The sequence below is a fragment of the Danio rerio genome, chromosome 3 (assembly GCF_052040795.2).
Source record: "Danio rerio strain M-AB ecotype USA chromosome 3, GRCz13ab, whole genome shotgun sequence".
NCBI lineage: Eukaryota > Metazoa > Chordata > Actinopteri > Cypriniformes > Danionidae > Danio > Danio rerio.
The window spans coordinates 17,118,987-17,131,431 of NC_141023.1; the positions used below are offsets into that span (position 1 = coordinate 17,118,987).

The 12,445-nt window shown below is 37.3% G+C and overlaps 1 protein-coding gene across 12 annotated transcripts in view; it reads left to right on the forward strand.

The window, feature by feature from the left end:
• znf385c (zinc finger protein 385C) overlaps positions 1-12,445 on the forward strand; it is a 259,074-nt gene that overhangs the window by 29,436 nt on the left and 217,193 nt on the right. For 4 of the 12 annotated variants that reach the window (XM_087244161.1, XM_087244164.1, XM_087244167.1 and 1 more), the window contains exon 1: positions 6,224-6,306. The exons of the other annotated variants lie outside the window; for them this stretch is intronic. In XM_087244161.1, the coding sequence (XP_087100287.1) occupies positions 6,258-6,306 (49 nt within the window). In that variant the 5' untranslated portion in view covers positions 6,224-6,257. Of the gene's footprint in view, positions 1-6,223; positions 6,307-12,445 lie in introns of those variants that run through there. 12 annotated transcript variants of the gene reach the window in all.

Consider the following 12,445-nt stretch of genomic DNA (forward strand, 5'->3'; position numbering starts at 1 on the left):
TTACTGTACTCTCTATTTACTATATTTAGTGACATTAAAATGTGCATTTGATTTAATTACAATACAGATTGTAAAGTAATATGTTCTGTCTTTTAGTAGATGTGTTAGATGAGAGACTTGTTTTGTTTACCAAATAAGGGGATCTAATTGGATTTACATTGTAAACATCAAATAAAAGTACAAAATGTTTTAAGAATTTGGTGGGATAACTTGATTGTTTTATGTTCAATCCATTTAAATTTGTCTAAACCAAGTAACTTACGTTCATGTTGTCACAACAAAAATGAATTGTTGTGCCGAACCTTGCATTATTAGTGTAATAATAGTTTTACAGTAATAATACATCTATGAAGAGTCCTCAAAGTGTGCGTGTCTGTGTGTGTATGGCATTCTATTTCATCCTGCTCCACAGGGTGGGACTGTAGTTTTATTTTGGTTGATCAGAGTGTCAGAGTATAGAAAAGGATCAGTGAAGCTCTAAGTGTGTTTACTAGCCTATCCATCAGACAAGTGCTGAAAGCAATCAATGAGCCCACAAACACTAGTTACAATGTTCTCCCTCAGTCCAAGGGTGTCAAAATATCTATCCTGACAAGATGTGCCTGTGGAAAGATCACAAGCCATATATTAAGCATTCACATGGTTTTTGCGTGTAAATTTGAGTTTGCTCATTTGCCAAGTGCTTTAGTGAGAGATGTTTTTCCAACACATTTCTAGACATAACAGTTTTAATAACTATTTTCTAATAACTTGTTTCTTTTGTCTTTGTCATGATTACAGTAGATGATATTTTATATTTATTTTGCAAGATACTATTATTGAGCTTAAAGTGACTTTTAAAGGCTAAAATTAGGTTAACTAGGTAAGGTAGGTTAATTAGGCAAGTCATTAGACAACAGTGGTCTGTTCTGTAGCCAACTAAGGGCAAGAGAGAAATCTTAAGTCTTAGGTCAATATTATTAGACTCTCTCTTGCCAACTGAGGGCAGGATAGAGTCTAATAATATTGACCTAAGATGTTTTTTCCATATAAAAATAGAATACATTCCCCAGCCAGGCATAAAGAAATTAGACTACATTTACCCATCCGTCCATCCATCCATCTGTCCATTCTCTAAATTGACCTATCTGTCTGTCCATCATCTAAAATGACCCATCCATCCACCAATCTTCAAAATTGATCAGTCCATCCAGTCGTTTATTCATCTGTCCTCAATATTGACCCATTCATCCATCTATCTTCTATATTGACCCATCCATCCATCATTCTCAATAATGAACCTTCCATTCATCCATCTATCTTCTATATTGACCCATCCATCCATCATTCTCAATAATGAACCTTCCATTCATCCATCTAGCTGATCATCCGTCCATCCATTTATCCAGCTATTTATCCATCTTTCCATTTGTCCACCATCCTCAATATTGCCCCATCCGTCCAGCCTTAATACTGAGCCATCCATCCATCCCATCCATCCTGCAGTCCATCCATTTATCATCCTCAATATCGATTCATCGTCTGTCCATCAATCATCTATATTGACCAACCCATCCATCCACCGATACAACTGATCATCCTTCCATCCATTAATCCAGCTGCTCATCCATTTATCCATCCGTCCTAATATTGCTCCATCCATTCGCCCGTCCACTATATTGGCCCATCTATTCATCCAGCTGTCCATCCATTTGTCCATCTGTCCTCAATATTGCCCCACCTATCCGCCCAACTACCATCCTCGATATTGACGCATCTATCTATCTAGCTGAATTTCCGTCCATCCATCCATTCATCCAGATATCCATCCATCTTTCTATTTGTCCATCCATCCTCAATATTGCCCCATATATCGTCCATCAATCAAGCCTTAATACTGACCCATCCGTCTTCTATATTGATCCATCCATCCAGCAGTCTATCCATTCATCATCCTTAATATTGACCCATCTCACTGTCCGAAAATACTCTATATTGACCCAACCATCCAGCCAACAATACAACTGATCATCCTTCCTTCTATCCATCCATTCATCCAGCTGCTCATGCATTTATCCATCCATCCTAATATTGCCCTATCCGCCTGTCCACTATATTGACCCATCCATTTATCCAGCTGTCCATCCATTTGTCCATCCGACCTCAATATTGCCCCATCCATCCGCCCAACCACTATCCTTAATACTTACCCTTCCATCCATCCATCCTGCCTCATTACTCATCCATCCATCCATCCTCAATATGGACCCCTCCATCCAGCCGGTTATCCATCTTCTATATTGACCCATCCATCCATCATCCTCAATATTGACCCATCTGTCTGTCCATCAGTCCTCTATATCCATCCATCAGTTCGTCCCTTGTCCTCAATGCCCCATCCGCCCATCCACCCATCCATCATCCTCAATATTGCCTCATTCATCTATCCATCTGTCTGTCCATCCATTCTCTATACTGATCCATCCATCTGTCCATAATGCCCCATCCATCTACCTGTCCATCATCCTCAATATTGCCTCATTCATCCATCCATCCATCCATCCTCAATACTGACCTATCCCTCTATCCGTACATCAGTCCTTAAAATCAACTCATACATCTGTCCATTCATCTGTCTGTCCATCCATCCTCAATATTAACCCATCAGTCCGTCCATCATCCTCAATATTTCATCATCCATCCATCCATCCTCAATACTGACCCATCCATCTGTCTGTCCATCCATTCTCTATACTGATCCATCTATCTGTCCATAATGCCCCATCCATCCACCTGTCCATCATCCTCAATATTGCATCATCCATCCGTCCGTCCATCCATCCATCCATCCATCCATCCATCCATCCATAATACTGACCTATCCATCTATCCGTTCATCAGTCCTTAATATTAACTCATCCATCTGTCCATTCATCTGTCTTTCTATCCATCCTCAATATTGACCCATCCCACTGTCTGTCCATCCATCCTCTATATTGATCTATCCATCCATCCATCCATTTGTCCTTAAAAATGCCCCATCCATCTGTCTGTCCATCCTTAATATTGACTCATCCATCTGTCCATCCATCCTCAATACTGACCCATCTATTTGTTTGTCCATCCGTCCTCTATTGATCCATCCATCCGCCGTCCATCTTCCTCAATATTGCCTCACCTATCCATCCATCCTCAATATTGACTCATCCGTCCATCCATCCTCAATACTGACCCATCCATCTGTCTGTCCATTTGTACTCAATACTGACCCATCCGCTCATCCACCATCCTCAATATTGACCCCTCCATCCGTTTGTCTGTTCACCCCTCAGTTCATCTATTCACCCGTCTGTCTAGCTTATTCTACTATATTTAATCCTAACAGTCAACTAGTACTCTAATGCAGTGTTTCTCAACCCCCTTTATGGAGAACCACCAGCACTGCATGTTTTGGATGTCTCCTTTGTCTGTCACACTCATTACAGGTCTTTTAGTCTCTTTTATTGAGCAGATGAGCTGAACCAAGTGTGTTTGGTTAAGGAGACATGGAAAATGTGTAGAGCTGGTGGTCTTCCAGGAACAAGGTTGAGAAAAGGAAGTTACAAAGTTACTTGTAGTCAACAGAATATCTAAACAGGACCATCAAAATGTCAACAAAGTAATTTTTGAAACTGCTCTGTGTTGATCAGGGTTAGATCTGCAGTCAAGGAAAAATCGTTTTCTTGTGGGTGTCTCAGAAATTTCATGAAAGCCAGATAAGCTCTGATAAAATCAGTTAATTAGACAATCAATAACAATTCCAGAATGCCTTTTTTAAGACTATCCCGCCCACGATATTGAGATTACAAATTAATCATGGTTAGCAGACCTCAACAAAGTGATCAGATGCTGATTAATGGCACCGTTGACATTGTGGTGATTATAGCAGTCGTGACAACTATCATTTTCAGCAGCACATTTTGAAACTGTTGTCAGTGTGGTCATTAAACATGGACACAGCAGGGGAAGCCCTTTGTGTGTGTGTGTGGGATTGTTTGTGTAATCGACACACTCTTAGGCTTATCTTAGTGTCCTTGAGGTGGATGCTTTGAGGAAACCCTGCCATACCAACGCCAGGCATTTTAGGGTGTGTTGACAGGGCTTACATCGAACGCATAGCTTAATTTATGACTGCCAGCCGGTCAGCATTTACAGTATGGGGTGGGAAGTTTGCCGAAGAAAGAACGACCATTCAGCTCAGCTCAGGAGATGTCATTCATAAAGCTAATAGTCCTGTTATATCTTTTGAGCTGATTTAACTTTACAGTTTTATCAATTTAAGTTGAGAAACAATGCACTAGAACATGTGATTGACTTCTAGTGTGTGTCTCATTATTTATTTTTTTATTTTTTTATTTATTTTTTTGTATGTTAAAATAAAAAGGTAATTTTTTGGTTAATTCATTTGGAGTATATTTGTGAAAAAAATGAAGAGTTAAAATTTAGTTTACTTTTATGGAAAAGAATATGTTATTATAAAGTGAAATAGCATAAGCATATGAGACTGAGAAAAAAATTCTTGTTTTAGAAAAAAAAAATCAGACAGCACAGGTGTTTGCATCTAAACTATAGACGATGCCCAACTGCTCAGTAATGCAAATTTCTAACCAATTACATGGCAGCAACTTAATGCATGTAGACATGGTCAAGATGATCTGCTGCAGTTCAAACCGAGCATCAGAATGAGGATGAAAGGGGATTTAGGTGACCTTGAACGTGGCATGATTGTTTGAGTCAGACGGGCTGGTCTGAGTATTTCAGAAACTGCTGATCTACTGGGATTTTCATGCACAACCATCTCTAGGGTTTACATCTTAGGGTTGCAGTTTTGTGGTGGCGCAAATGCCTTGTTAAAGCCAGAGGTCAGAGAAGAATGGCCAGACTGGTTGCAGCTGATAGAAAGGCAACAGTAACTCAAATTAACCACTGGTTACAACCGAGATATGCTGTAGAGCATCTCTAAACACACAACACGTCCAACCTTAAGACATTTGGGCTACAGCAGCAGAAGACCACACCGGATGTCACTCCTGTCAATTAAGAACAGGAAACTGAGGCTACAATTCGCTCAAGCTCACCAAAATGGGACAATAGAAGATTAGAAAAACATTGCCTGGTCCGATGAGTCTCCATTTCTGCTGCAACATTTGGATGGTAGGGATCAGAATTTGGCTTCAACAACATGAAAGCATGGATCCATCCTGCCTTATATCAACTGTTAGGCTGATGCTGTGATGTAATGGTGTGGGGATATTTTCTTGGCACACTTTGGGTCCATTAGTACCAATTGAGCATCATGTCAATGCCACAACCTACCTGAGTATTGTTGCTGACCATGTCCATCCCTTTATGACCACAGCGTACCCATCTTCTGATGGCTACGTCCAGCAGGATAACGCGCCATGTCATAAAGCGCAAATCATCTCAAACTGGTTTCTTGCACATGACAATGAGTTCACTTTACTCAAATGGCCTCCACAGTCACCAGAGCTCAATCCAACAGAGCACCTTTGGGATGAGGTGGAATGGAAGTTTTGCATCATGGATGTGCAGCCGACAGATCTGCGTGATGCAACTGCGTAATGCTATCATGTCATTATGGACCAAAATGTCTGGGGAATATTTCCAGTATCTTGTTGAATCTATGCCATGAAGGATTAAGGCAGTTCTGAAGGCAAAAGTGGGTATAACCCGGTACTAGTAAGGTGTACCTAATAAAGTGGCTGGTGAGTGTATATAGACTAGTCCTTTTTTCTCACTTATTTGGGATGTTAAATACAACTTTAAACACTTATTAACTTTAAACATTTTTTATATTCTCATATTAACTATTAGTATGTGCTCATTTAAGTGCAGTTTAAACTTAAATATGGTAACTTGGCAAGTTAGGTTAACTAGACAGCTCTTTGGACATTAGTGTTTTCTGTATCGAAAATTCCTAAGAGGGCTAATTATATTGACCCTAAACATGATTTTCCCTGTCATGCAATTTCTTTTTTGGAAACGTGTCAAGATTTGGCAGGAAGTCATGTTAGAAGTCCACCACACATCACAACTTGTGGATACGAATACTGCAGGAGAGTTCCCGCGAGGAGCTCGTTCACGCGCGCTGTTAGTGTGAATGACACGCGCGCCGCTGGAGAGCCGTGGCTTTGTGTGACGCACGGGTGACCGCGGAGTCGCGCGCGGGGCTCACTATCACTTTAGTTCAACACCGGAGAGCAAGAAGTACGGTAGTAATGTTGAGCTTAGAGGACCACAGGGGGACTTGTAAACGAAACGGCACTGGTAAGCACTCGTTTCTTTCACCATACTTTCATTACGACTCTCGGTTTAGAAGGCGGCAGGTGTTCCGCCGAACCCAAAAGAGGATAAGTTTGGATGCGCGAGTATCATGCTGTCAGACCAACACATAATCATAATCTGTCTTTTCTTTTAGTAAACACCGACTTGAATTAACTAATGATGGAAGATTGTCTGCGATGCATTAAGAAGTCAATCGGAGATATTGTGTAGGAGTAGTTTTGAGTTGAAGATAAATATTTGGCGTGTGTTCAGCCGAGGTCTGTGATAAAGCGCTGGTACTAAGTCATGTTTACTTTGCTGTCAAAACAGGCAATATTCCTCTGGCATCTTGGAAATTGATGAAACTTCAGCGAAATGCTCTGAGAGAACTCACACGGTCTCTCACTTGCTTCAGACAAGCAGTATTACTCCGTCATGATGAATGTGCCTTGACATTTATCATATTTTCAGTTCATTGGTTTTAGTAGAAGCGCATTACACGGAAATATGAAGACCTTGTTGGGAAAATAGTTTATTTTTTGTTGATTTATAGTCTATTTATATGTAATATAATTCAACTGTTTAAAAATGATTTAATTTTTTTTACACTGTTCTTTCTTTTTGAACTCAAAGTGCACGCGTCAACATTTTTATCTTTACATTTTTGGCTAAAGTTAAAGAAAACCTCTTAGTAGTCTTTAAAGGGGTAGTTCACACACACAAAAATAACCTTTTGCCTTCACTTATTGACTCTTCACTTGTTCAAAACATATTTGAGTTTCTTTCTTCTGTTGAACGCAAAATAAGATATTGTGACAAATGTTGGTGGATGGCACCCAATGACTTCCATAGTAATTTGTTTCCTACACTACTGAAGTCAATAGGTGCCAGCTTACCAGCATTCTTCAAAATACAGTGCTCAGCATAGAGTACACCCCTTTTTGAAAATGAATATTTTTATCCATTTCCCAGAATATAGGCAATGTATTTTTGTGCATTTAAACAAACCAGATTTATCAAACAGATATTTATTAAAGTATTTTAGTCACCATACATATTTAGAAATTAAAAGGTAATGCAATTAAATTTAAGCAAAATATTGCAAAAAATTACAACCTACAAAATTTCAGCTAAATTTTTCAATTGTTTTGCTTCTCTTGATTCTTTCTCTTTTTAAAAAAAATGTATTTAATGTTTTTCTATAACAGATTTGGGTGTACTAGTTATCGTTATCGTAAGTTATTTTATTAGATAAGCTCCAGATTTATCTTCAGTTCTGACTAATCTAATGTATATGCACAATTGCACATATATAATATTGTATAGCTTCCTATTAGATTTGTGAGGGGTGTACTCATGCTGAGTACTGTATCTTTATTTTGTCATGTGTGTATTATGTCTGTGTTCAACAACAGAAGAAAGAAACTGAAAGTTTTAGTACTCTCTCTCATGAGAGAGAATATAATGAGGTGAGATTTTTGGGTGAACTATCCCTTTAAATATGCTATACTGGTTTGCTAGTTATGCTGTAAATCTGACATCACAACATGACTCACCATTGGTTTAAACTATTATCCCTTTAAAAGTCTTAAAAGTATTTTTACATGCAGAAAAAAAACCCTAGTATATGTTGAATGTCTTGTTAAAAAATATCCATTACAGGATGTTCACCACCTTGGTTGTGAGATGGGACTTACACACTTCTCAAACTCTAAAATTCATATGTAAACGATACAAATAGTACCTGCAGGTCATCCCCATATACACGGCTGATTCACTGGTGCGGTCTGACTCACATTGCATAAATGCTTGCTTTCTTCGCTTGATGAATTGGCATCCGGTTGGTGGATTCACAAGACTGTTTACTTTCCAGGAGCAAAAAAAAAAACAGCCATTCATCATGAAGGATTTAAACTGTATTTTTTTTCTGTTGGGCTTATTTACTTTGTGTATTTGATGCACTTTTTTGCTCAATGTCACACTCTCAGAAATAAAGGTACAGGAGCTGTCTCTCGGGTAGTACCTTTTCAAAAGGTACATACGTTATATACCTGAAAGGTCCATAATGGCACCTCAAAGATACTTTTTAGTTACATCTGGGTAATAATATGGACCTTTTAGATACTATTGTGGACTGTTTGGGTAAAAAAATGTATCTTTTGAAAAGGTACTGCCCCAGTGACAGCTCCTGTACCTTTATTTCAGAGAGTGCAGTGTTCGCTTTTTAACTTGAGATGAGTTAGATTGGATTAGAAATGTTCACTATAGGCAGATGTCTATATTACAGTTCAGGATTCAGATCGTTCCTGCTTTAATCATAATTTGAAATAGCTGAATGCCGATTTTTCACTTTTCACAGTGGGGGAGTGAAAGCTGGTTCTGCGCGGCGTAGCAGGTGTGCGGATCAGAGATGCTCATCTGTCTCTAGAGGTGGCAGTATGAGAGATGATGCACAGAGTCAGACAGTCTATTCGTCCACTCAGAGCGGTCTGATATATCAAGACCATTTGCTTTTCAATACTCTACTTTTTTTTTTAGCATTGCCTTTTCTCCCTTTTGCATTATGCATGGTATGTGTGAAGTGTATCGCAATGTTTGTCACAGGTGTGTTACAAATTAAAGGGCTTTTTTGAAAGCTATGTTAAAGCACATAATGTAACCTCAGAACCTTATGTTGCACCTGTTTATTTAGGATAATAGCTAAAAATACATTGTATGGGTCAAAATTATAGATTTTTTCAAATGACAAAATCATAATATTAAGTAAAGATCTTGTTCAATGAAGATATATTGTAATTTTTCTACTATAAATATATCACTAAATATATTAATATAAAAATATAAATAAATATGAATATATCAAATATGTAACAAAATATTTTATTAGTACACTAATAAAATGGCTCAATAATATTTACTAATTTAAAGATAAGTGGTTGCAAACAATTTTTATTTGTACAATTTATATTAAGTTCCTAAATTTATTTGTTTTAATTCAGCCCACATTAATCGTTTGCAACCAGTTACCTTAAAAAAAAAGTAAATCCATTGAGCCCTTTTTTTAGTGCAATATGCATTGCTAAACACTTAATTTATAACATAAAAACTTTAATTTTCTCAATATATATTTTGATTCATTTATTTGTTTGTTTTTTTGTTTATTTATTTATTTATTTATGAACTTTGTTTATTTTTTTTAACTCGGATTCCAAATTTGCAAATAGTTGTATCTTGGCTAGGACTTGGCGATATGACAAAAATCCACTCTCAATGATTATTTACTATATTGAACGATATATATATATATATATATATATATATATATATATATATATATATATATATATATATATATATATATATATATGTATATATATATATATATATATATATATATATATATATATATATATATATATATGTGTGTGTGTGTGTGTGTGTGTTATGATATAAGTTTTAATTGCTTCCACTTTTAAAAGAGTGTCCCAGCCAATAATGAAAGTGGATACTGTTGGTGGGAAAATGATATGAGCATGCTAAATAATACTGGGTGACACAGCCTGACATATTTTATAGCCGATAAATATTTTATAGTGAATCTCTAATAGCAACGATTATAGATTCCTGTTGTTGCAAATTTCTGCTGTTTGACTTTTAGGATCAATATTGAGTAAAAAAATTCCAGATCTCCAGATCTTATCCTCATTATCAGCATAAATTCGATTGTTTATCGGCCCAACCCTAATCTATTTACAAAGCTTATTTATTCAGCTTTTAGATGATGTGAAAATCTCAATTAAAAAAAGACTGGTTTTGTCGTCCAGTGCCACATATCAGAAAATGAAGCTGTTTGCTTGTAGTTTAAAGCAGTGCTTGACCTATTTCAAGAGCTGATTTTTTTAAAGAACGCAACTTCAAATCACAAAAAACAGCACGTCTCCTCAAGCTGCATGGTTTCTTGAGAATGTCACATTGTGATTTAAGAGAGGAAGTGCTTCATTCTCATTGGACCAAGGCTATTGCTTCAGGGTGAACAATAAGACGATGATGGTTAAGATTCTTCACTCAGCATTAAAGCAGAGCATAATAACTCAAATAATCAATGCACAATTTACTCATGGGGTTTTCTTACATCGATTCTCATAGTTGTATTTAAACAAGCCACTTTCCCCAGTCCTTGACAAGGGATGTTGGTCTGTGTGTACTAGATGTTGATGCTCTTCATGTGTTTTGAACAGTTGGTGCAGCCGGCGGCGCAAAGAGATAAATCACAACAGGGAGAAATGCACTCAACTGCAGCAGGAGGGTGTAGATGCACAACCATTTTTGCACTTTGTTTTTTATTCTTCAGATAAGCTAGTGGGTTCAGTTATGAAATGTGACCCTGTACCTTATGTGTCTTATGTTGCACAGGTATATTTTTTGCCAGTAGCCATAAATAGCCCCCCAAAAATATTATGTCATCATAATACTAGATAAAGGTCATGTTCCATAACGATGCAAGTTTATTATCGTTAATATATCAAAACTTTTTTACATTAATAATGTGCATGGCTAAGCACTTAATTCGACAACTTTAAAGGCAGTTTTTGAATTTATTTTTTACAGTTAGTTGTATAATTTTTTATATATAGATAGAAGAGGTATTGTCACAGTCACCAGCGATCTAGTCCATACAGATCGCTGTAGAACTACATATCCCATTTTACCTGCTCTCAAACACCTGTTCCAGGTTTCTCCCTGATTGCAATCCCAGCTGGAAGCTCATGATGGACTAATCAGATGGACCATATACAGAACACACACACACACACACACACACACACACACACACACACACACACACACACACACAGACAGACTTATTGTACCATAACACCATTAAGCGTTTTCTTGTCTTGCCGTTTCTAGCCTTGTTTTTGACCCTTTACCTTGTTTTATTGTTTCCGCTGTTTTTTCCGCCGCCTGTCCTGACCATTCGCCTGTTTTTGACCGCATACTTTTGGGTTACCTGTTTGTACCCATTTGCTCCTATGTTGTAATTATTGTTTTAAGCTGACACTAAGTGTCTCACTGACTTTGCAAAAAAAACAAAAAACAAATAAAAGCATGTCTTGAGAGTGGAGAGGCCTGTTCCACAAAGCCGGTTTGTTTTTTTTTTTACTCTGGTTAGTTCAGGTTACTCAAACTCTGAGTTTTTGGGCTTAAGAAGGTGGGTTGGTTTTGATATATATCTCATTAATTATTATTACATTTTCTTTTATGCCAAAAATCATCATTATATTAAATAAAGTATTATTTAATATATAGTAAATAAGCTAAAATGATCATAACTGTATAAACTGGTAGCATGGTGACTCAATGGTTGGCACTGTCGCACTGTTCAAGTTCTTTCTGGGCCAGTTGGCATTTCTGTGTGCAGTTTGCATGTTCTCCCTGTGTTTCTGTGGGTTTCCTCCCGGTGCTCCAGTTTCCCCCACAGTCCAAAGACATGCACTATGTGGTGTTTCCCAGTACTGGGTTGCAAATGGAAGGACATCCACTGCGTAAAAACATATGCCGGAATAGATGGGGGTTCTTTCTGCTGTGGCAATCCCTGATAAATAAGGGGCTAAGCCGAAGGATGAATGAATGAAAATATATAAGCCTATATCAAGCTTTGTGAAACCACCATGGTAACAAAATTAGAGGCACTGAATTGTGGATGAAATTATTAAAATATACATTTTCAAACCACATGAGTGATGCAACATGAGGAGACAATGCCAGGTATCAGTATATAGCATAAAAAGGCAGCAAGTGATTTTGTTGGCAATACGTGCTAGTCGAAAGACTGGATATTTTTAAATTTCTCCTCCAATCCACATATAACACTAGATGTCTGATAACAGACACATATTTTTGGCAGTATTTCATAGATTTGCTTATTTGTGTTTGGACATTGTGCATAATGTCTTTAAGAAAGATTTAAATTTGGTACATCTGTCCTATATTCAAGTAATAAAGAGGCTTTGTGTTAGGAAAAATGTAATGATAGTTCTCCTAATTGATAGGACAATACATCACCACACAATGGCATGGCTTGTCAATAGCTGTTTGGCTGATATGAAAAAGTATAACATTTGTGTCAGTTCAGTTCATA